General features: G+C 41.6%; 4 protein-coding genes across 5 annotated transcripts in view; 2 read left to right on the top strand and 2 right to left on the bottom strand.

The window, feature by feature from the left end:
• Positions 1-1,925: 1,925 nt before the first annotated feature.
• On the bottom strand, positions 1,926-7,455 carry slc25a47b (solute carrier family 25 member 47b). Its single transcript, XM_084045206.1, has 6 exons — positions 7,144-7,455; positions 6,568-6,611; positions 6,383-6,454; positions 5,531-5,713; positions 4,888-5,155; positions 1,926-4,753 (listed from the first exon to the last, which is right to left on the bottom strand). The coding sequence occupies exons 1-6, from the start codon at positions 7,178-7,180 to the stop codon at positions 4,476-4,478; spliced, it is 882 nt and encodes a 293-aa protein (XP_083901332.1). The 5' UTR covers positions 7,181-7,455; the 3' UTR covers positions 1,926-4,475.
• An 841-nt stretch (positions 7,456-8,296) lies between these two features.
• LOC311036066 (eukaryotic translation initiation factor 4 gamma 1-like) lies at positions 8,297-11,923 on the top strand (the record flags this gene model as incomplete). The annotated part of the gene is made up of 1 exon (XM_084044591.1): positions 8,297-11,923. The coding sequence occupies one exon, from the start codon at positions 8,297-8,299 to the stop codon at positions 11,921-11,923; it is 3,627 nt and encodes a 1,208-aa protein (XP_083900717.1).
• A 2,513-nt stretch (positions 11,924-14,436) lies between these two features.
• On the top strand, positions 14,437-23,458 carry slc25a29l (solute carrier family 25 member 29-like). Of its 2 annotated transcripts, XM_084044039.1 has the most exons (4): positions 14,437-14,879; positions 17,421-17,464; positions 19,164-19,247; positions 20,275-23,458. In XM_084044039.1, exons 1-4 carry the CDS (start codon positions 14,852-14,854, stop codon positions 21,028-21,030), a joined length of 912 nt encoding a protein of 303 aa, XP_083900165.1. In that variant the 5' UTR covers positions 14,437-14,851; the 3' UTR covers positions 21,031-23,458. The 2 variants fall into 2 exon arrangements, with proteins under 2 accessions (XP_083900165.1, XP_083900166.1); XM_084044040.1 differs by lacking the exons at positions 14,437-14,879; positions 17,421-17,464 and adding an exon at positions 17,930-18,851.
• Positions 23,459-23,989: 531 nt separating this feature from the next.
• The window catches only part of fancm (FA complementation group M), a 52,723-nt gene continuing 50,699 nt past the window's right edge, over positions 23,990-26,013 (bottom strand). The window contains exons 23-24 of the mRNA XM_084044024.1: positions 25,414-25,708; positions 23,990-24,532 (exon numbers count right to left, since the gene is read on the bottom strand). Of these exons, the coding sequence (XP_083900150.1) occupies positions 24,406-24,532; positions 25,414-25,708 (422 nt within the window). The 3' untranslated portion in view covers positions 23,990-24,405. The remainder of the gene's footprint in view (positions 24,533-25,413; positions 25,709-26,013) is intronic.

Genomic DNA, 26,013 nt, shown 5'->3' with positions numbered 1-26,013 from the left:
ATGCCACAAGAGAGGACTGGGTACTGGAATGATGGGGCCGCAACAGCACAGAGACCTGGAGGCCCTCCACCTGTACATAAGGGCCCCAGGTCAGTGTATCAAGAAGGGGGAGAGACAAGTGTTGGGAGAAGCATCCCTCGCAATGTGGTCAAGGCACGCTGTGCTCAAGGAGGTCAAGGAGTCCTGAATGTCAATGACAAGCAGAATGGTGGGAAGGGCCTTAATGGTCATCTGAACTTGTAGCAGATAAAGACAAGTACCGCCACCACTGTCAGTAAGTTGCCAGTAACATGGACCGCAGTAGACAATGGGGAATTGAAAGAAAAATAACAGTGATGGCTGTTCACCCCCCGAAAAAGGCTGTTTTTAAAGCACAACTAGATTTCCTATATCTTTTAGTTTCGTTTTTTTCATTATCAATGATTCAAATTTTAATTTCTTACTATAAGGGAACAGACATGATGTTCTCTAACATCATTTTATCCATACAAAGTTATTTAACCACTTACAGTAAACCCTATATACAGTACTTAATAGCCTACTTCATTGGCCGGAGTCCCCTAAGGGTCTGTACTTGGTCCCCTCCTTTTTGCCCTCTACAGAAAGTAGCCAATCTACAAGCTCACAACACGTCGCACATAATGCTTTGTGAGCTTGTAGATCTGCTATTTATGAAGAATGTTTGCCTATTCTCACTGAATGTTTGCCCATTATATGCCCAGAATAGGGACGCTAGGGTTCTTATGGTTAAAATATCACAATAGGATTATGTATCACAAGATTTTACTGTTACAAACATTAAACAACATTCTGCTTGGCAGGTAGTTTGGAAATTCTCAGACTCAAATCACAATAATATTCTCAGAATACAAATCTACTGTTATGGATAATAACAATAACAACATAATAAATAATAACATGTTACGTTTTTACAGTCCTGCGCATGCATATGATCATCCCTGTGTGTGTTAGTGTGTCTGTGTGTGTATCTGTGAATACACATAATTCAATATTCATTGATATCTGCTGCTAAGTGATGTCTTACTTGCTGAAGAGACTGAGGTACTCTTCCTTATTGTTTATTATTTCTTGAGTGCACCTCAAGTGTATTTGATATTTTGTTATTTGACGTTTTCCTTTTTTACAGCCGCCCCCCCCCCCTTTTTGTATTGGTTTGCACAACACGATGAGTGTAAGTACAGTATACAGATAACATCTTTCACAGGAAAGAGTCAAGTAGAAAATGAGCAGGAGGACCTCACCTTTTCTATTATATTACATAACATACTTTATTAAAGCAGCACTATGTAACTTTTTTTAATGAATAAAATGTAATTTTGTATTTTTTTGCATTTGCTTTTTTTCCCCCCCATATATTTTCATAATAAAAAAATGACATATCGTATCGTATCGATATTGTGAGCCCAATATCGTGTATTGTATAGTATCGTGAAATTAGTGTATCGGCACACCCCTAGTAAGGACAGTTCCCTGTAGTTTGACCTGGTTGCTATTCTGACAAACCTTTTTTGAAGTAAATGTAATTTATGTAGGTGAGAGGGGTAGGTGCTAGCCCATACAATATTACAATATGTGAGGTAAGGATATACTGCTATAATATAGAGTAAGTAAACAGGTTATGTTAAGAAATGGGCTGATTTTCCAGATAATTCCCACAGATTTTGTGACTTTGTTTTTATACAGCGTCAATTTGGTCTTTCAAACAATACTTATCATCCACTATTACTCCCAAAAAGAGGATTGAACATTGAACATTGAACAAAGACTTCAAACAAATGATATACAGAAAAGCATACTGAATACTTGGCAATACATAACTGAAGACATTACTGTATCGACTGTGTTTAGATTTTGTTTATTAAACAATTTACATATAAATAAGTATATTAATTTACTATGAACACTAAATGCTTGTACATGTAAAATCTTGTAGTAATGTATTAAGTTCATAGTCACAGGCCATGGCTGCAATATCACACGTCCTTCATGTCATTCAGAATTGATTCATACAAATAAGGAATACCTCAAATAACAGCATAATAGTCATGAAAATGACATTTGTCCCAACTGTAACATTTACAGGATTTTGTGTGGGATATAATAATGTAGCCACTTGGAGCACATGAGGTACTGTCAGCAAAATGTTTTCAGAGAGGTAGATTTCAGAAATGATATTGTTAGGCTAGTAACAAAAACAACAGTCTGAGGAATTCAAGTACAGATGATCCCTTGAGAAGGCCTTCCCTTTGTTGAGGTTTGAATAGACACATGCACAGTGCACACTGATATGAGCAAAGAATTTTCAAACAAAAGGAAGTTTGTATAACAATTCTGTCTGGCAACAGAGTACACACCACCATCTTACAAAGGTGATTTTGGCCAATAATGTCAGGAATAACAAACTGCCCCTGAACATGAAATAGAAACAAGAGAAATATGACACAGTCATATTATACCAGGTTGCTCTCTCCAGCGTCCCCGCACGGAACCAAATGGACCCGTGGTGCTGTACCCTTTCGCTCGCGGACTAACAAAAACGGCCACAATGGCAGTAAATAGTAAATAGTTTATGAACGGAGCTAAATAAGTTTGTGTGCTTGTGTGTGCTTGTGTGGGCTTGTGTGCGTTGTCTTGTTTTTTCTGGGTCGCTGTTGGAGGCGGCGCTGTGTGTGTGTGGCGACCATAACACCGTTTTTTCACGCAACAGCGCCACAGAGATACATACAATGGCCGAAGGGCCGAACACAGTATTGTGGGTCGTCTTTAGATCCCATATTCTGAGAGGACATTGAGCCCTCATTGGCTAAAGGACCAGCTAATGAAGAAAAAAGTCACGCAAAAGTCAGGACTAGCAAGTAAGTCAGGACTAGCGAGTGTAGATGTAGATGTAGGTAAAAAATAAATCAAAATTACTATACTAGATTTGACTATCATAGTCAAGTCTAGAATAGACTATATAATAATTTTGATCACCACTAACAGATCACAACTTTACACAATTGACCCTCATACTGAACACGTGTGTGTGTGTGTGTGTGTGTGTGTGTGTGTGTGTGTGTGTGTGTGTGTGTATAAGAGAGAGACAAATTGCATCACTGCGAGGATCTAAGTTGATGTACGCACACCGTCACAGATAAATATAGATGGTCATGTACTGTATATGCATTCAATCAAAACCTTTGCATACCGTGACGCTGAAGGAATTTGGACCTGCGAACCATGACAAGTTGACAACTCAATAAAAAGTTTGGCATTGAAAACAAGCCAGCTAGAGCGATGCATGAACCGATCTAGTTGACTCAGTGGTGTCCAAGTTGCATACCGCCTGCTTGCAACCTCACCCTCTCTTAGTTGTTGAGGACAGAGGACTGAAGACTGAAGACTAAAATACCTTTTTTCAACACTGCACTGTTTGCACCGTCACTGTTTTCCTGCCTAATCTAAGTGTCTTTATTTATTATACTGTATGTATACAGTATACATAAGATGCTACCTCATATTTATCTTGCTGCTGGTCTCTGAGAGTTACAAAACAAGGACAAGTGTCTTTTCTTATCTTTAAAAACTCTTGAAGGCTGCAATTATAATATTTATCCAGGATACTAGACCAGTGACTTAATGGTTAGTTGAACTAAAATATGTCTCATTCTTGGTTCATGACAGTCTACCCAGTAGTTTTCCAAGGTTGTACAGAGAAAGCAAAGTAATGGCGGAGCAGGTCTGCCTAAAATAACAGAATACTATAGATACACATTCCATTAAAACCTCCAACCTCCATGGAAGCGTTAGGATAAAAGGCATTACTCAAATGGATAATAAAATCTTATTCAGGGGCAAAATTCAGTGATTGACAGCACAAGAATTCTGAAAAACTGTAGCAGCATCTGAAAAATATTATATTAGTTTCACACATCTATTCACTCAACAGAGCAAGAGAAAAGTTCAACAAAAATGAATCAGAAAATATCCTATCTTAGAATGAAACTTTACTACCTTTTCACACATAATAAAGAAGTGTTGAACTTTAGTAGAACCGTGTGTTGTTGATACCTGGATACCAGGTACCATGATATAGCACGTAATAGAGGTGCAACTGTTAATCAAACTAATAGATTAATCGATTATGAAAACATTATTTGTTGTACAATTTAATAAAGTAAATTTCTTTTGGGGGGGGTTTCATAAAAATAACCCATTTTCTTTCATAGATTGGCACAATCTAGGGTACTTTGTATTGATTTATGTGCTAAAAGTGTGATTTTGAGAACAATTTCGACATGCAAAGAGTAAATGAAATCATAACTTCCAATTACATGATTTGGACTTAAATCATGGCCATGTCGCTATACAACCCATGGTTCAACCAAAGGTCAAGTTCAACACTTTAAATATAGCAAGAAATTGCAAAAATGTATCCACACACCGTGTCAATGACCAAGATGCAGCCTTCAGAATCAAGTTGAGGGTTTTAGAAGGCGAATCACAGCTTCATACATCCCAAATACTGACATGTTGACAGGGAAGGCGCGTATGCAGTTGAGACTCAGGCCCTTAAAGAGGACAGAAGGCCCCTCGGAGCGTATGCAATCCACGATGCAGTGGAAGAAGCCTCGATATCTCCGCTCACCCATCCAGTCCATCTGCAGACGAGATTTGATCAGGTCCATGGGCGTGCCGATGCACCAGCCGCACATCCCAGACAGACCCCCTGCCAGCATAATCACTTTCCACTCTGTGAGTAGAAAGAAATATAATATAAGTAAAACACTACAGGCCATGTAGGTGATTACTTCAGCCTATTCCTAATACAAAAATACCTGTCTATGGCATAACTTATAGGACTTTCATAGAGATGTTTTCATTTACCACGCTGGGTCTGCCCTGGCTCTGACAACTGTTCACAGATGATGTTGTAGGTGGTGAAGTATGTGGCAAAGGAAAGTCCATCTCTCAGTGCCAGGGCTTGGGCTCCCTTGTAGAGCCCCAAGAATCCTTCCTCACGGCCGATGGTTAGCAGACAGTGGATTGGGCCGCGGTATTTTGGCTTTGGAACCTCTTGTGAGCTTCCTTGGCCGGAAACCATCTGGCACTGCAAACGCACCTTCACTATGTCCGCTGGGGACATCACAGACACCTAGAGAAGGCAGAGTGAAGCCTGATTTATACTTCGTCATAAGACGCATGCCGAAAATAGCTGAGCTACAAGGTCACAACACGCCAGGTCACAACGTGTTGCTCCGGCTATCGAGTATAAATTAAGCAAAAGGGAGAAATTGGGAGCTGATGGTAGATGTTGCGCTCAATCTCAGCAATCCATCTCCCAGAGGTGACGTCTAGCGCGCATGAAACAGGGATAGATTCCCTTTTTCTGGCTTATACCAACAATAAGCCTCTCTGACTTATTTAACCGTTTCCAATGGATGTAGTGCATCAGTATAATATGCCAATTATACATACAGGCGTCATCAGGGCGACAGCGTTATCCAACACAGTCACAGCCCAAGCTCACCTGTGCCACTCCTCCAGAGAGCCCAGACAAGAAGATGTCCAGCTTGCGAGGCTGAGCTTCAGGGCTCCCATGACGTAGTTGACGGAGGCACTGAAGGACATTCCTGTAGGTCCCAAACACCACAGAGGAACTGAGTGAAACAGTGGAGACAGGCATAGTTATGCCCCTGTAGAAGCCTTTCACCTAGGGAAAGACAAGGTTAAGCACAGTGGGCTCACTTACTGTAGGCTAACACAGGTGGGTCGGGACCCCAAATGATTTTGGGGGGGTTCCCAGATTATTTGTTTAATGTGCAACATTGTGTTCTCACTTAAAAAGTAAACAACCCTACAAAAATACAGTATATATACAGGGTACCTGCCCATTTCTAAACGTTTTAATACCAAATTGACCAAATTGTCAAATATTACATAAGAAAGAGGCAAACATTGTGAAAATAGCTGATTTACGTACAAGCTGTGTGAGGCGTTGTGAACTTGTAGTTCGGCTATTTTCACAATATTTATCTGTGGAACTGAGTCAAACTAAATGTAATGCCTACAATTCCAAGTGCGTGTCAGGTTGGGGGGTCCCCAGTTCACATAAGATTTTTTGGGGGGGTCGCAGCCTGAGAAGGTTGTGAACCACAACACAAGACACCGACTCCAAGTAAGAATACCGGCGGTGAGTAAGAATGCGGCAATAAGTTTTTGTGTGTGTGTGTGTGTGTGTGTGTGTGTGTGTGTGTGTGTGTGTGTGTGTGTGAGAGAGAGATAGAGAGAGTGGATTGGGAACACACAGTAATGGTGTAGCGACACAAAGTCCAACCTTCACTGTGACGGTGGACAATCAGGCGATGTGTGAACCACTCACCCCTTCGTTCTTAAACGTAGAGCTGACACAATGCCAGACTCCTCTGTACTTGTGTTGGGTTTGTATCCTCACCTACAAAACATAATCAAAGAGTAATTAAAATATTAAAGATCTAACTATGACTCTGTGAGTCACTGTAATGATTACAAAACACTGTGCATATGTAGTGGTGTGCATTAACTTACTTTAACTGTGTCCAAAGGGTAACCAACTGCCACCCCGAATGCTCCTGCATGCACAAGGATCAGACAAATTTGGAAACAGATGTCACAAACCAGTGGTGTAAAGTAACTAAGTACATTTACTCAAGTACTGTACTTAAGTAACATTTTTAGGTATTTTTTTTACTTTACTGGAGTATTTCCAATTTTCAGTACTTTTACTTCTACTCCACTACATCTCAGAGGCAAATATTGTACTTTTACTCCACTACAATTATTTGAAAACATTTGTTACTATTTACTTTGCAGATATAAATGATTATATTATAAAATATACATTAACCACTTCAGCCCTATTTTATACATAGGCTATTTGAAAATAGGCAATCTACAAGCTCCCAACATGTTGTGAGCTTGGAGATCTGCTATTTTCAAACATTTTAGTACTTTTACTTCTGGTACGCTAAGTATATTTTGATGCCAATACCTTTGTACCTTTACTCAAACATTTTGAACACAGGCCTTTTACTTGTAACAGAGTATTTTTATATTGTGGTATTGCTAAGTAAATGTAAATGAAGTAAATGCAAATAGTTTTACCTCCTATGGAACCAGCGGCGAAATCTGCAAAATGCATCTTTTCTCGGATTCAGTTGCTATTCATTCATTCATTCAATCACTCAGCATAGTCACACATTAACATACAAGCTAACGTTTAGCAACCCATGCCAATGTCACTGAACATAGAACGTCCGACCTCATAAACATTCATTATGAGATAATAATGGCTGTTATATGCTGATGTTTATCTACCAACCAGCACATTGAAATTGTAATCTACAGGTTTTAATTTGACCTGATATTATACGATGAATGTCCATTGAGCTGCATAAAAACATGAATAACGCTACACTCCACCACACCATTCACTTCACTTTCTCTACTGACAACGTTGCCAGATTGTGTGAGAGTAATAAGCAACCAAGTCTATGAAAACAACCCCAAAAGAAGCAACTTTGGCCACATGAGCACTTTTAAACCTATACATCGGCTATTTGAAAATAGCAGATCTACAAGGTTTAAATAATAATAAAAACAATTGGAAGCTAGCCTAAATAAGCAAGTACACTTTAGAAACCAGACAAAAAAAACGCAACCCGCCGCAACAACCAATATTTACAAGCAACTTTACACAAAAACAAGCCTAAAGTCGCTTAAAATAAGCAGACATGGCAACGCTGTCTCTGACGTAACTGCATGTCAAACGCCAAAACGTGCGTGGTGAACGTGCAAGGTGTTACTTTATTTTTAGCTCGTAGTGCAACAACAGTTACATTATCATATCATAATCGTCCCATGTGTATTCATTAAAATGGAACAATGATATATTATGCAAATAAGAAGCATTGAAAATATGTACATTTTGTATTAATTAATTTATGTCATACTTTCAAGTCACAGAGGCCTCTCTCTCCCCCTCTCTCTCTTTCTCTCTCGTTTAAAAATAACATTAGATGTTTTGATCCGTTTTTTTTATTCAGGTCATGATCACTAAGAAATCAATTGAGATAGAAAACATACAAACGTCAGTTTAAGCTAAAACCTAACCTATAATAACAAACACTTACTTGTTTGATTTATTACGCTGCTGATGCCGTCCACTGCTTGAGTTGGATGATGGGCGTGCTACGTAGGTGGGCGTGTCACTTTTGTGACGTAACGCTGCCGCTGACGATGCATTGGTGACGTTACCATGGCAACGCCTAACTGCACCGTCGTTTTTTTGTTGATAAACGTGGCCTATAAAAGGCAGGCTCAAAGCAGAGACCAGTATCAACTGCTCATGATGATAATGATGATGCAGAAGGCAAGTTCCCAACTGATCGGTCAGGACTTTGTCCCACAGTACTGTACAATCTACCAGGAGCCACACTACCTACACAGGTTGTATAGCATGGAGGAGGTCAAGCTGGACACGGAGAACATCCAGCCGGAGGACTCAAAGCCAGCAGCTGCCAACTACAAGGAGTACCAGTACAAAGAACAATCATCTCAGCAAATCAACCCACGGGAGATGAAGAAGTATGATAGAGAATTCCTTCTGAGCCTCCAGTTCATCTCAGCCAGTATGAAGAAACCTGATGGAATGCCAGACGTCAGTGACGTTGACGTAGTCCTCAACAAGGCCAATACGACGCCTCTGCGACAGGTGAACCACAGTTATCTACCAGGCAAGAGCTGTGGCTCTGATTTCACACCTTTGTTTGCCAACCTGGCCAGACCTGGCATGGAAGAAGGTTGGAAAGGCCTGAGGTCCTACCAGAAGAAACAAGAGCCAAGGAAGATCAGCATTACTTTCAATGATGTGCAGCTGAACAAGGCCAAGAAGGCCTGGAAGCCGTCCACCAAGAAGACAAGTCGTGAGGAGGTCAAGGACCCAGAGGAGGTCAAAACTCAGGATCTGTTCAAGCGTGTGCGAAGTGTCCTGAATAAGCTGACCCCCCAGATGCTCGAACAGCTGACGAAGCAAGTGACGGAGCTCAATATCGACACAGAGGACCGGCTAAAGGGAGTCATCGACCTCATCTTTGAGAAGGCCATCTCTGAGCCCAACTACTCCATGGTCTACGCCAAAATGTGCCACTGCCTTATAGAGCTCAAAGTCCCCTCCACTGATAAACCGGAAGTCTCTGTGAATTTCCGCAAACTGCTGCTCACCTGCTGTCAGAAGGAGTTTGAGAAGGACACTGACAACAACAAGATATTTGAGAAGAAGCAGAAAGAGCTGGATGCTGCCCTGGGGGAGGAGGAGAAGCAACACCTCAAAGCGGAACTTGAGATTTGGAAGAACAAGGCCAGGAGGTGCTCACTAGGCAACATGCAGTTCATTGGGGAGCTGTTCAAGCTCAAGATGCTGAACCAGGGGATCATGCATGACTGTATCGTAAAGCTGCTGTTCAAACATCATGACGAGGAATCCCTGGAGAGCCTGTGCAGACTTCTCACCACCATTGGCAAGGCCCTGGATTTTATGGACATGGACAAATACTTCAACCAGATGGAGAAAATAATCAAGGAGAGGAAGACCTCCTCCAGAATCCGCTTCATGCTAGAGGATGTGTTCGACCTCCGAAGGAATGACTGGGTGCCCAGGCGAGGGGACCAGGGTCCCAAGACCATCGAACAAATCCACAAAGATGCAGAGATAGAGGAGCACAAGGAGCAAATGAAGGTCCAGCAGGCTCTCATGTCCAAGCACTCCATCACAGGCTCGGGGGGCAGGATGGGCTGTGGGGTGCATGGTGGCCAGGGCCCTCACATCCCACGCCAGGGTAGCATGCGCCAGGATGAGGGCTGGAACTCGGACCCCATTTCCATCAAGAACCAGCCCATTGATACTTCACGTCTCCACAAAATCACAAAGACTCCAGTTCTTGATTTAAACAACACGCATTCTCCAGGACGTATGAGGGGCAATTGGGCTAACGGCTGCAGCGGTGGAGCCAGTGTCAAGCCTGCATATCCTAGCTTAGAGACTGGCAACCGTCTATCCACCGGCACCCTGAACAGATTCTTTGCTCTGCAGAAACCCTCCTCAGTCTCCTCTCTGGACTCGGACAGGCGATTGCCTCAGAGAAATAGCCCTAATAGAGAGTGTGCCAGGAGCAAAGAGAATGTAAAGCAGGAGGCTGTTTCCACACCCCCACCTAGCCAGACACCCATCAAGCCTGGCTTGACCAAAGAGGAGCTGGAGAAGAAATCCACAGTCCAGACATCCACCAAGCCTGCCTTGACTGAGGAGGAGCTGGAGAAGAAATCCACAGCCATTATTGAGGAGTACCTCCACATCAACGACATGAAGGAGGCACTGCAGTGCGTGCAGGAGATGAACAGCACCCAGCTGCTGTTTGTGTTTGTGCGGACCAGCCTGGAGTCCACGCTAGAGCGCAACGCCATTGCCAGAGAGCACATGGGGCTGCTGCTTCACCAACTCATCAAGGCAGGAATGTTGCCCACACAGCAGTACTACAAAGGACTTCAAGACATCCTAGAAGTGGCAGAGGATATGGCTATAGACATCCCCCATTTCTGGTTGTACTTGGCTGAGCTGGTCACCCCCATGCTCCATGAGGGAGGTATCCCTATGGGACAGCTTTTCAATGAGATCTCCAAGCCTCTCATTCCTCTGGGTAAGGCTGGAGACCTGTTGATCCACATACTCACTCTGCTCTGCAAAGGAATGAGCCATATAAAGGTGGGAGCCATGTGGAGGGAGGCAGGCCTAAGCTGGAAATACTTCCTGCGTGAGGACGAAGACGTAAACACGTTTTTGACAGAGAAGAATTTTAAGTTCACTCTGGATGATGAGTCTGACAGCTGCGAGAAGAAGGTAGAGGTGAGCACAACAGAAATACGCCTGCACCAACAGGAGGTGGTGAGCACCCCTGAAATATGCAACCAGCAAGAGGAAGTGAGCTCCACTGAAAGTAGCAAACAGCAGGAGGAGGAGGTGAGCACCACAGAAATATGCAACCAACAGGAGGTGGTGAGCACCCCTGAAATGAGCAACCAGCAGGAGGAGGAGATGAGTGCCACAGAAATATGCAACCAACAGGAGGTGGTGAGTGCCCTTGAAATGAGCAGCCAGCAGGAGGAGGTGAGTTCCATTGAAATGAACAACCAGCAGGTGGTGCCTGCTGTCACGGAGATAAAAGCAGACGCTTCTATCATAGCCCCAGTGTCATGGGTAACCATCACCAGCCGTAAGTCGAAGTCCTCGAAGTCAACGATACAGAAACATGGAGGTCCGCCACCTGTGAAACCAACAGCACAGAGACCTGGAGGTCCGCCACCTGTGAAACCAACAGCACAGAGACCTGGAGGTCCGCCACCTGTGAAACCAACAGCACAGAGACCTGGAGGTCCTCCACCTGTGAAACCAACAGCACAGAGACCTGGAGGTCTGCCACCTGTGAAGTCAACAGCACAGCGACCTGGAGGCCCTCCACCTGTACCTAAGGGCCCCAGGTCAGTGTGGCAAGAAGGCAAGAAAGGGGAGAGACAGACTCAGGGATTTAGGTACCCTGACACCCACCGACTGTTTGTGGGAAACATCCCTCGATATGTGGAGGAGTCAGAGCTCAAAGAGGTCTTTGAGATGTATGGAAAAGTCCTGAATGTCAACATCAAGCAGAATGGTGGGATAGGTGTTAATTTTGGCTTTGTGACCTTTAGCGACTCAAAACCTGTACAGAACCTCCTCCGCAATGAGCACATAAAGCTTCGCGGGAACTGGCGTCTCAACTTGGAGCAGGTAAAGGCAAGGGGGAGCACCAATCCCCATCAGTCTGGGCGTTGCCAGTACCATGGACGACAGTAGAATGTTTGTCTGTGTTGGACCCCAGGAAGACAAGCTTTTGTCATGGCAAAAGCTAGTTGGGATCCTAATAAACAATAAACAATAAACATGTGGAACTCGGAGAAAGGAAAACAGTGATTTGGTTTAAGTTTAGGTTTAAGTTTTTAAAGCCACACTAAATATCCTTCTATTTCATTATTAATAATTCAATTTTTAATTATTATGTGAATGATGATTTATGTGATTTATGTAATTGTCAGTATGTACCAAACAACTCAATAAAATACAGTATCTAAAATATATATATAATGGCTCTGTATGTATCTTGATCCCTATTGTTTTAAATAGTTTAAAGCACATAAAGGAACAAAATAATATGTCATCAATTACATTTGATCTAAAAGGTAATTTAACTGTGTGTGTGTGTGTGTGTGTGTGTGTGTGTGTGTGTGTGTGTGTGTGTGTGTGTGTGTGTGTGTGTGTGTGTGTGTGTGTGTGTGTGTGTGTGTGTGTGTGTGTGTGTGTGTGTGTGTGTGTGTGTGTGTGTGTGAGATAATATGTGTGTGATAATATGACTCAAAAACACATTGGTGGATCTTTCATCAGGGATAGTAGGCTGCCCCTAAAGTATGATTATATCTTGGGTCAAATAGGTCAAGGTCACCATTGTGACTATACATATGCCTGCTTATTCCTGCCTATATGGGTTTATTCATTGAGTTTCATTTTCACAGTAAGTAAAGATTTTGGGCCTCTGGGTTTACAATAAGTAGCCTAATTAAAATGAAATGATATGCAATAATAGTACTAAAGGTTTGACATCTAGAGTTCGGGCCACTATGCGGCCCTCACACCTACGTGCACCGCCGATCTGACCAGGTGACCGATATGTCTAAGTCATAGTGTCGGGGGCTTTGTCAGAGTACCCCTTGTACCTGTCTGTCTGTGTCTCTTTTGTGCCCATATATGGAGATATCTGTTTCTGCCTGTCTACCTGTGTCCCTTTTATGCCCATATATGGCAATATCTGTATCTGTCAGTCCTTGTCCCAAGTTTTATGCCCATATATGGAGATCCATGATGTCATCAGTATATGCCCATACCCATATATGGGCATGCTGATATGCACATATAAGGAGATCTCTGTGTCTGTCAGTCCATGTCCCTTTCATGCCCATATATGGAGATCTCTGTACCTGTCAGTCCTTGTCCCTTTTATGCCCATATATGGAGATTCCTGATGTCATCAGTATATGCCCATATATGGGCATACTCCCTTTTGTGGCCATATATGGAGAGGACTCGTGGTTTGTTTATGGTTATGTTGTCATAGTGACGTGGCCGGCGTTTGTTTAAGTTATCATAGTGACGTGGCTATTTGTTTGTTTATTGCTGAGTCAGAATGACGTCAGATTGACTAATGGGAGGCCCTCGCATTAGCCAATTTTACTATAGGATTTAGTGAGATAAGAAATTATAAGTTACTTTTAAAGTTTTTACCAACTATGTTTGATTGCAAAGTTGCAATATTACAAGAATAAAGAATGTCTTTATTCTTTTAGGCCAATACCTTTAATTACAGGTACATGCAATAGCTGTTCCAAAATATTAATGTAAAAAAAATATATTAAAATTTTAAAAGCTTAGATTCAGATTTTGTATGGTCAAGGTGGAAACATTTTTTTCCCCCCTCGTTTCCACCTTGTAGGCCTTATGTGTGAGGCTGAAAAAGACAAAATATATATGGTTTAATCTGTGCTCAAGGTGGAACCTTTTCAATAATAAGTTGCACATGTGCTCCTATCCCATATGGATGGGAGATATGAATAACTAATAGGCCTATTACATGTACACTTCAGCTTCAGCTGGACAGTAGTAGTACTACTTGTCAACCAGCAAGTGTCCTACCTACCACCAGGTCTAAATTTCTCAATGGAAGAGTAGGGAGACCACCTACAACCAAACCAACCAATGTAGCTATTATATTGTATTAACATACGTCTACTACTTCAATGTAGTAGCCTACATCGTACATCAACACACTGGTTCTCAATGTCTGGTCCAGGGACCACCAGTGCTCCAAATGGACCTTTACAGGTCTATAACTCAGAGAATACACTTAAATCAGTTAAATCAACTCTGAGTATTTAACAGTGTAGCTTGGGGTGGGAGAGTCCCAGAGATTAAAATAAATAAAAACAAAATAATAAAAATCAAATGGGGATCTGTGGTCTAATGCATGAATTATGGGTCTTTGAAATTAAAAAAGGTTGAGAATCACTGCTCTAACTCTATCATTACAAAAAAAAGGAAAAGAAAGAAGAAAAAAAGTTTTATTTATGAAAATAAATCCCGGGTCGCAGCTTTAAATAAACAATACTTTACAGTGCATGAATCCTGCACACTGCACATGGGTCTAACCAATGGAGTGGAGGGGCGGTGGGGGAGTTGTCTTGTACGAGCAGATGTGATTGGACTTGCTCAATAAGGACAAACTTCCCCTTGACATACACACACACGGCACGGCAGGCAGGCAGGCACACACAGAAATAGAAAAGGCTTGCTTGAATGAGGAACTGCAACGTCAAATGAAACAGCTGGCTTTTTAGTGGCTTAGTTAGAAACAACAGTGAGAACTGAAGAGGGCACATTATCTTAGAACTACAGCACTATCTGTCCCGATTGATTGGTTTCTTGACCGGGCTGTATCCCAAATTACAGATCATTGTTAAGAGATTGGGTAGCTTATGTTAGCATTTTAGCATCAGCAGTTTAACCCAGGAAGAGCTACACCAGCTCGGCTTACACACATTAAAGTCGAGGTGTGAAGAAGTTAAGCCGAGCTAAAACTTAAATAAGTCGTCAGGAGTCGTACAATAATATTTAGGGTTAGGTTAGCAGCAAGATTGACACTGTAATTAATTACTGTGTTAGATAGTTTTTTAAGGAATGGACTTCCTTGCAGGCTGCATAGGAGGTAAGTAGTTATTTTATATGTATAGTTTATGGTTACAGAGGAAAGTGGACGCATCTTGCATAGTTTACAGTTCCACATGATCACATCTAAATCTAAAATATAGGCGTGTGAGTCTTTGATTCCCGGGGAAAAAGTGGCCATGAACTACTTCCTGTCCTGCACCGCCACGTTGTATCTTGTATTTTGTCAACATGCTAGAAGATCACAGTAGTTTAATACAGTGGTTGTCAGACCTTTTAATTCCAAGGATCCCCACAATTCTGCGAGTATTAAAATTACGGGTCTATTTTGTTCAATTTGTACACTCAGAGTTTTACAGAACCCCCCTCAGGGAACCCTGCTTTTCCCTGCAGGACCCCTCTTTGAGAACAACCGGTTCAGGTTGTAGTGAAGTACTTAAGTACAATTTTGAGGTATTCGTATTTCTACTTTACTGTAGTATTTCCAATGTTCTGGACTCAGAGGCAAATATTATACTTTTACTCCACTACAATTATTTGAACACTTTAGGAGTGGATTTTACTGTGTAAAAACCAGACCAGAGTTAAACACATTCATCTATTTTGATACCATACACTTCCTCCATCCTCTTTCATAATGACAGTAGACCAATCTTATGACGTGTGCATTCCTTACCTTGTGCTCATACAGGGAAGGGCACTGAATTGCTTGTGATGTGCCAGTATACAAATCAGATATTATTCATTATTCCTACAGATTAATTTATTTTGACTAGCCTTTTTCAAATTTTCTCAGTTTTCTCAATTGATAGTTATTATTTACAATGTTTGTTTTGTGGTCCAGCTTTGTGAAAGTCAAGATTGGATGAAGCTAGTCTTTGGGAATTTTGTCAGCTGTTTTGTCTCCAGCAGGCAGGCATGAGGCATGTTAGGTTTAGGGTAATAGCAGAGATATAGAGTATCTTTGGTTATAGTTCTTCCTTCTTAAGATAAGTTGTCTGTACTTGGTATCCATAGAGACAGAACTGTATTTTTCCATGGTCATCTCTGTATTCGGTCATTTCTTTATAGATGTAAATGGACCCGTTTCACACCAGACATTTGACAGGAAAACACAGCTGAGGGTTTTAAAGGTAATAACATCAATTGTGGGTGTGTGATACTTGATATTTAGGTGTTACTGTGTGCCAGCCTGGACAGCGCTTGTACATTTAACTTCATACAGGCACACAGTACCATCTAAATTAAACACGCCCAAGATGCATTTACCTGTCAAAATGTCTGCTGTGAAAACGGTGTCCATGCTGCACTGCCTCTCTGCCTCCACTAGTTATCTTTAGATGGGGATTTAATCAGTTAATTTATCCTGCTACTGAAGCAAGCAAGATCCAAGATCACACCTAATCAATAACACAAAGAGTGTTTCACCCAATCGGTAACATAAGGAGGGACACTATATCATCATAGCTGTAACTTTAGGAGCACATTGGTCAAAAAGTTATTCTATTCACCATAATGAATGAACATCCAAGGAATGCAATAACTGCGTTGAAAAGCATCTTTGTTTTCTATGGTAGATTTAGCACGTGATTGTATAGGTGTGTGTATTAACTAAGTATATTTGGTTGACCATGAATGATGTATGCCAATGAGTGAAAACTGTTGCAACTGGTCGCATTGCCTTAAATGTTTTAGAATGTTAGTTAGAATGTTTGCTGTATTTCCTTGCATTGGAAAATTGGACTTGCTACAATCACATATGTTCAGCTTGAAACACATGTTTATCAGTAATCTGAAAATATCATTATATGTAGTTGGTTCTTTCTTTGTCTGAGTATCAGCACAGAGGAGAGGAATGCCTGTTGGCCAATGGTAGTTCTTGGTCAGAAATGTTGTATAATTCCCTCTGATCAGCATAAGTCAAGGACGAACACTGTTAGACTGTCGTCACTGGGCACAGTGCAGACTGGCTGAATTGGCTAATCCGAGTTTAAACACACACATGTATACCTTTTTGGTTTGGCACAAGTAGGGCATTTCTTTCAACAATCTTATCATTCATTTTATTAACCCATTTAGACCTGTCACACCTATACGTTGTTATACCTTTCAAGCTGGCAACGCCTCTGTCATTTTAGTTGTTGCTATATATCGCTGTTGTCGGGCAGAAACCTCTTATCTCCATATTCTAACTTTTTGTTTTTTTTCGTAAATGAATGCCCTACTTCATCATACTACAGCGTCACACAAAACTGACAAAACCATCAAAAGTAGCAGATCCACAAGCTTGAAACACAGCGCGACGCATTTTGAGTTGATCTGCTACTTTTGCTATTTTTGAATTTGAATCCTGACAGAGAAACCCGACAGACAGTATATAGCAACATAATTATTTTCTTTTTCTTTTTTTTTTATCAGAAAACGTAGTTAGGATTTAGAAGGCGTGTTTAGAATCGGCCTCGGGTCTAAAAGGGTTAATTAATTTCAGTTTATCAGTTCAGTGAAATTATTCCAAAATATTATTTGCACCCTGGATATGTTGCATCTGACAAATCTCAACGTTTTTTTTTTTTTTTTCCAGGTGCTGCTGGTGTTTTGGTCGGACATCCTTTTGACACTGTGAAGGTAGGTTTTTTTCATTGTAGTTGGCCTAGTTTCAGAAATAAATCATGTCACCAGTGCTTAACTATGAAGGTGTTATAAACTTGACTGTAGCCATTCAGTGTTAATTTCCGTCCAGCTGACCCAGATGTACACCATTAACCCACAAGGTGAACTAGAAAACGTTCTCTTTACTGCTTAGATTAATAATTGCAAAACTGTGACAAAGCAACCTCAGGTAGTTGGCGTTTTGACTCAGTTGTACAGTTCTGTACCATCTGTACCATCTTGAGCCATATTTTATGCCAGCAATTTTGTTTATTTGGCAAAGCTGACAGTTTGTGAAAAAAAGGAGATCCCGCACACTGTCTTTACTTACAGCAGAAAAGTAGTTTATTGTTACGTTTCAGTCGAACTGAACTGACCTTCATCAGGGATACCTGATGGTGCATAGGAGCAAGCACTGGTTGCCTGCTCCTATGCACCTGTCCCTGTAGGTGTGCAAAAGGATTTTTCTTTCACAAAGCTGACAGCTTGGCACAATTGAGATGACTTCAAAATGTCCCTTTGAGACTTAAGTGTCTTTGTGCAACAGAGTACAATGACAGAACAGAGTGAATAATATAACTCTCACACAGGTAATCCAGTAATGAGTATATTATTTATGTTAGTGCAGAGTTTATTACATCTCTTACCAGTGAATGTTCCCCAAGCTAAACAAAGTGCATTGCATGTTGCGCATGTTTGCAGTGTACATTGAAGCTCAGAAAGGCATGCCATAGTTTGTACATGTGCAGTACATGCAACTGAATGAGCTTTTATATTAGGATATGTATAGGCATTAGGCTTCAGTCACTGATTGAATCCTCTTTGCTGAGAATTCTATATGATTAATGATTTAATAATTCATTAATTAAATAAGTCATTTCCACATGTCCTGATTATTGGCAGTCTCACCAGAGGAATGGGATTTAGTAAGCATGGACCAGATGTTGTGCTCTACACTTGATGATGCATTGACTTAATGAGATATATTATTTTTAAGCCATTTAAAAAGTCCTCAACCACCAAACAAACAGAAGCTTTTTTACTAGTTCGTAGTACACATTTTGGATGATTTGCAGACATGACTCACTTTGTTTAAACAGTTCTGTAGTTTTTGTACCTTAGTTTCAAGGGGCAGTATTTGATCAGTTCTACTTATGTGTTTTACGTTAAGCGTGGCCTGGCCCATTATGTTTACCTTGGAGTGGTGGATGGGCAGCATTTTGGTTTCCTGTCTTGCTTTCAATTTCTCCCCCTGAGCTGGTGTCAGTTGGGGGCTGGGTGAGCCTGTCTTTAACAGCAACAGTGTCACTTTGTTGTAGATGAGAGAGAGAAATATACAACCTCTCCACGGAAATGTGACCTAGTAAGTATGGTCAAGGTCTTCTGTTTATGTCACCCCAACATGTTTTCTTTGAGTTATAGAAATACAAAGTACAGGTACTTTGTCTTGTTACCCTTCCCGTTTTTAAGTTAATTCTTCCTTTTAAGTTCCAAACCTAACCCTATCCTCTTTTCCCTGGAAAGAACCCATTTCAGAAAACTGCTACCTGCTTGTTTGCTTTTTACCCGCATTACAGTATGTTTTGTGTACCTAGTTGTCGTGGTCTTGTAACTAAAATGTATAATCAGTAGTTCTTGTTTAAGTGTCTTATCAGGCTCATGTTTTCATTCTTAGGTGAGACTTCAAGTTCAGAATGTGGACAAACCTCTGTACCGTGGAACATACCACTGCTTCCAATCAATCGTACGGCAGGAGGGGGTAAGTGAAAATATAATTGTATGTCTAAGGTTCTGGCCTAGTGCATACTAAAATCCTAAGTGTTAATTTATCAATTTCTAACTGAGACTGTAAAAATAAAAATGGATAAATTAACAGGATTTTATTGTGTACTGGTTTTACGATTACTTACTTATTTATCAATCAAACTTCATTTATATAGCACATTTCATACCTCAAGTGCAGTTCAATGCGCTTCTCAGAAGAGGTTAAAAGAAAAAAAATTAAGACGTGGAGAGGTTTCCACACTTATAACTCTTAATACTTTAATTTTGTTAGTTGCATTTAAAAACAATGTCCAGGCTTTGAAAGATTAATTAGGTGCCATCTTAGATTTGTGTAGTATGTACAAACCTTATCTTACTAAGCCCTGTTTACCACGTGTGAGGCGAGCATGGGCTGAATGGGCTACATGCTAATTAGGTGTCCAGTTACAGTCCCATCCCTCTGAACAGGCGTCAGCCTAAGATCAGCCAACCTGCCCCTCACATGGAGGGGGGGGGGGGTGAGTAATCAGCTGGCCAGGGTCACCCAAGACCTTATTCATGCATGGGCTAATTTAAGGTTAGGACATCTTTGTCACTTGAGCTGAGGAGAGTATACTGTAAGCGGTCTCTCCGAGTACAATTCTGATGTCTGTTTCATATGCAGACATGGAGTGGTGTGGTATCACAACACACAACATGAAACTGTTGTGATTTTGTGTCTAGAAATAAGAAGGTAACCAGGTTCAGAGTCTACGCTTGTGTTAGTCAGGTGATATGACTGGCAATATGCCTTTTTTTTAACGATGTGCTTACATTTTCAGAACAATAGCGCTATCTCTGCCAAGATGGCCTCAAGGCCATGGAAGTTAATTTCACTTAATGTGTTGCCATTTTGCTATTCTGTGTCAGTTAAGTCAAGTACTGCTTTATCAGTTGACTTGTCCATGTCACATGTGTGGGCAATTGCAAGCATGCTTGTTTTCTGCCTTCCTACTAATGTGACTCTCTCTCTCTGCCCATAGGGGTTGGGTCTGTACAAAGGCATCGGCTCTCCCATGATGGGACTGACCTTCATCAACGCCATAGTGTTTGGCGTCCAGGGGAACGCCATGCGCAAGCTGGGGCGCGACACGCCGCTCAATCAGTTCCTGGCTGGAGCTTCGGCGGGAGCCATCCAGTGTGTTATCTGCTGCCCCATGGAACTGGCCAAGACACGCATGCAGATGCAGGGTACCGGGGAGAAGAAGTCCAAGAGGAAGTTGTACAAAAACTCCCTGGACTGTCTGGTGAGGATCTACAAGAAGGAAGGAATCCGGGGGATCAACCGTGGCATGACGACCACGCTGATCCGTGAGACGCCAGGTTTTGGCGTGTACTTCCTAACTTACGACATCCTCACGCGCTCCTTGAACTGCGAGCCGGAGTACCCATACTTGATCCCCAAGTTGTTGTTCGCTGGCGGAATGTCCGGTATTGCTTCCTGGCTATCGACCTATCCCGTGGATGTGATCAAATCTCGCCTCCAGGCAGACGGGGTGGGCGGGGTCAATAAGTACAGTGGCATCATGGACTGTGTCAGGCAGAGCGTAAAGAAGGAAGGGTTGAGGGTGTTCACACGTGGGCTCACGTCCACTCTGCTGCGTGCGTTCCCGGTTAACGCCACCACATTCGCCACTGTGACTCTTTTCTTAATGTACATGCGTGACGGGGAAGAGTGCCCTGTTCAGGACTGTGAGGCTGTCCCTCTACAGCCACAGGGACAGCCAACCAGCATGTGAACTGGTTCTGTGCTGGTGGGTGAGCACCCTCTGCAGGGCAACAAGCAGCAAATCTGTTTTGCCTAGCAAGGTTTGATGGCCATGAGAAAGTGTAGAGGGAAGTTGCAGCTTTACGCAGGTCTATGATCAGTTATTCATTTCTGCAGATATTGTTCACGTGTGGGTCATTGCCAAGCAGCATTTTTTGGGGCGGGCTTGTTTTGGTTCACTCAATGTTCTGCGTATGTATGTGCAAGGTTTGACAACAAATGCATGACTTTTTTTAAAATCACTTGAAAAAGTCAGATGCTGCAGCAGGCGTGCGTTGTCCGAGATTGTAAGCTGTAGTAGTGGACAGAATAGGTTATTACGTGAAATAAACAGAGTGCTCCCTCCCTGCATCTAAGCTGGGGCTTGGCAATAGCATACACGTAGACCATATTCACGTGGCAGCCATTTTGCTCTTACGTCCGACACTGGGTTGATGGGGTGGGGTTTCTCACAACTGAACATGACGTAAGTGCAAAATGGCCATTGTGAGAATATCAATAGTAAGGGTGGACTGATTGTAGATTAGCATCTATCCAAGGGAACTCAAACCTTGGAGCTCCAGCCAAGAGACCACTAGTAGAGGCTTCACTCTATAAAGAAGCGATTTCTATAAATAATATATTTGTAGATGGCAATGGCGCTTGTAAATATTACATATTTCTTTTAAGTCCCTGGTTTTGTACTGAGCAGTTATTTTTATTTGGTTAGGTTTCAATAATTTAAGAGCTGATGGTTACTATTTAACAGTTACAGTGTTGACAGTGCATGATCTAGCAGTAATCATGTAAAGTCATTGAAACACTAACGTGTCTTAAATGCTGCATTCATAGAATATTATTTTTCATTACAATTCATACTGAAAGGGTTTCTGTATTTCCAAGTACCAAATGTTGTAAACTATGTTAACATTATTATTTTAGAAACAAACAAAGCACGCACATCCACTCACTAAAAAACAGGTGCTGGGCTGAGGTCAGAATCCAAAAAGAATAAAGTCTGCACACTGGGTCATGCTCCAAAGCTTAAAAATGTATTGGTTCCTTAAAACCATCATCGGAACCAATACATTTTTAAGCTTTGGAGCATGACCCAGTGTGCAGACTTTAATTATTTTAGCATTCAAGCAAATGTCAGACCTGGATTGTTCCACTTAGCACTTATGTAAAAAAAGAAAACAATATTTTTTTTTTTTAGTTGGAAGAACAATCTTCCAACTAAAAAATGTAGTTGCTTCATTTGGAGAAGTATCCGAAGTTTAATGTTAAATCAATAATTAAAACAACCTTTCACTCTTACAATGTGAATGCAGCATATCATGTTCATCATAACGGTTACAAAAACAAAGGCAGCCTTATATACATGCACAGCACATGTATGTAGATATTGTTGTATTTATATATTTATGGCTTTTTCCTGAGAGGCTTGTGTGCAGCTAAGTGAAACTTTCCTATGAAAAGTCATGTTACTGCAGAGTCCCAGGGACTCTCAAAACTGTTGTTATGACCTGCTGAAATGGAAGCTATCATTGAGTGTTGTTGTGTACAATCTTAAGCATGTGAAGGGCTGGAATTAGCTTTTGTCATTTTACTTCCAGTCCTCAGTGAAAATGTGTCATTTCCTGGTTTCTAGGATTTGTTGAATTGGATGACAGGGTTTGGAGTTGGCTGTCAGTCACTGCCCTGACTGCACCCTGCCTGGACAGATCCAAATTCCTTGTTTTTATGAAATGAGTTGTGTACTTTCCTGCAGGTCCTCAGAGGGTAGGTAGTGGTACATGACATGGCTGGTGATAATCATAACAAATGCTAATTAGGCATGCCTGTCACATACTGTTTGTATCAGGTTCTGTACTATTTTGTACTATGTCCCAAGGAAGCACCTTAAAGTTCAGCGAGCACAGACTGATATCCTATTAGCCCTACTAAGATTTGTTGTGCCATTTATCATTTTACAGTCACTTTAACATTTGTAACGCTTTAAATTCACACCCATTGTTGCTCGGAAAATGTCACAGAATGAAAAACAAACATGATCTATAAATTCGTCCATTGAGGTAATGCATGTATGGCATGACAACATCTGAACGTAACTTGAACAAAGGCTCGTGAGGTTCATAATGTGACTATGTCTGGGTCATTTTGTTTATCTCCTCTATACATACTGTAATCTCAGGCTGCAGAAATAGTTTTCTTTGTCGGTCACTGTTACATACTCTAGAGTCAAATTATGAGTTCAAAGACTTTTCTAAAGAAACGCATCTAGCTTGGCCTGACTACTTGTTGGAATGTAATTTTAAGGGCTGCCAGATAATGTTGCCTGTATTGTTCTCTATTCATGTCTTATCTTGAGTCAACGCATCATGAATGAATGAATGGATAATAAAAGCTAGCTATAAATATTCTTGTCGTCATTAGCTGGATGATACATTTTCTGTGTAATGCCGTAAGATCATAACACTTTCAGATCAGTTTATATTCACAGATTACCAATGTAACATATTTAAGCGCCGGTAACACAGGATTCTTTCTGCATATAGTTTTCTCCTGACAAATGATTCATTGCTACATAAACTACTGTAGATAACTTTGTCAATACATGATTAGTACAATGAGTTTTTCAATTTGTCTGAAAAGAGGGGGCCCTCTAGTGGTAATAGCGAGAGGTAAAGCAAAGCAAAGTTTGTTGTTTACCCAGGGTGTTGGACTAAGTGCGGAACTTATTTACAGCCAGAACCTGCATGGAAGCCTTGCTCAAGGGCTATTGAGCGGTGATTGATGTGATGAATTGGGGAATCGAACTAGGGACCTTCCGGTATCTAGGCCACCGCGGTCACAGGCGTTACAGCTTTACTCTGTAAATACACAATTATACATTTATGTAGAACATTTGTTTTATTGCATAAATTGGCATTACACATTGTCTTTGATTTTCAAAATATCAATGTGTGAATCCATTATTTCAAAGGATTTTCATGAAATCAGTATGGCCTGAATGTTATCTGACAGGGTTAGTGCCAGTGCATCAGATAAGGGTAACTACTCAAATGTATACATTTATGCATAATACTTTATGTAGGAAAATGTACAGACATTCATATAATACAATATATACATTCTTACATTGAGTCATGTTCCCTTTTAACTTATTGTGCAAGAAACTATCTGCTACTGAGGTTAAATCAGTTGGACACAGTGTGACAGACAGAACTGCAGCACATCATGATAAGAGTGTTTTTTGTCCGGGGCTGGCGAGATATTGAAAAGAGGCACCACTGTCTATGGATGTAGACATTGAAAGAGTTAGATTTTGTATACTCCCTGAGTTACATTATCACATAGGATTTTACTATGTGGTCTTCCGTGCTCCAGTGGTGTTCATGAGGAATGGGTCACAGGAGTAGTGTAGGCCACGGTAGATCTCTTCAGCTCTGGAATGATTCACACGCGCCCCCTTCTGTATGGCCTCGACGGAGCTGCAACAGGAGGAAGAGGATCATGGAAGTGGGAGGACAAAAAAATATAATTTCTATGCATTTTCCATATAATACCTTAAAATAATATTTCTTATGGGTTACAGAAGAAGATGGTACACAACAAAATCCCCAGTGTTCATTTACATCCCAGAGTAACAAATGGATACATTAACACTGGCCATTTTCCTGTGTATTCCAAAATGTAATAACCAAAAGGGACATTCAGTCAGGCTATAAATAACAACAAAAGACAATAAAACCATCCCAGTCATGCCTTTAATCCACAGCCGCTTTTCACCTCAAAATCTATTATTTCGGACGAGTGACACAGTTGGGTGAACAACGAATGAGGCTTTAGCCCTGCTAGCATCATGGCTTTAAGTCAGCCTGTCCGAACACATGTCTAACAAGATGTCTAAATCTACTGGCTAGATTGCCATGGAATTAACTGCACACCATGCTGATAAAGGATGAACCCTACTGATTTTGGGGACTCCATGGCCTTGCCTCGAGTGCCACCCTTGGGCCAAAATGTCCACACAAGTTATCTAAAAAAAACTTTAATGGGCAGGCAGCTTTTAGACAGTAGTCTTGTATAAAACCTGCTCTTTCAGTAACAAACCAAGACCGTAAAGCTACCACAGTCTTTTAATGTTTTCCAGATCACGTGAAAAGTGAAATGTTGAGGGAAAGGAGAGCATTTCTCATGTCCCATCACACACACGCCTAAAATCTGTGACCTTGCAAATTAAAAAGCTCCTCTCTCTCTAACTGTTACACCTGATTTATACTTAGTTGCGCACCGGTGTCACGCACCGAAGATGGCCAATCCACAAGCTCACAACATGTGGCAGCGCGATGCCGACCATAACTCCCTTTACCTGTTGACAAGGTGAGCCACGGTCCTGAAGCTGTGGCTCATGTTGAGGGCGTGGACGTAGCTGACGCAGGGCAAGGTCTGGTAGAACTGCATTGCCTGCTGCCTCTGCTGCCCTCGCACCTCCAGGGGCACAGTGATGCCCTGGCCTTTCCGCTGTTCCAGGCGGGCCAGGTCTGCCAGCAAGGCAGCGGTCTCCTGGGGGCTGTCGCTCCACAGCAGACGCACCCCTGAACGCACCAGCGCTGCCAACGTGCTGTCATAGTAACGTGACCGCTGGAACAGACGAGACGTTTCACCTGAGGCGGCAGATGAAAGATGGAAGAGTTGAGTGTTTTGTGGCGTTTCCGTTCTGTAAAGCAGTGGTTCTAAAATATTTTCATGTCAAGGACCCCCAAATTTATATATATTTGGCCTCGGACCCCCATCTGAAAATATTTTGTGCCAGGGACCCCCATAAGAGAACATTTGTGTAAAACACAAAGAACTGTCTTCAAACACTGCTATTCACACATAAATTAAGACCATTCTTTCGTGCATTCAAATATGCCATCGTCATCTAACCTCATGCACCTCATTAATAGCATCATCAGAAAGTTGAATG

The sequence above is a fragment of the Gymnoscopelus microlampas genome (assembly GCF_963454915.1).
Source record: "Gymnoscopelus microlampas genome assembly, chromosome: 20".
In the NCBI taxonomy this organism is placed as follows: domain Eukaryota; kingdom Metazoa; phylum Chordata; class Actinopteri; order Myctophiformes; family Myctophidae; genus Gymnoscopelus; species Gymnoscopelus microlampas.
The sequence above is the reverse complement of the archived record's forward strand: the minus strand, read 5'-3'. Positions and strand labels throughout refer to the sequence as shown.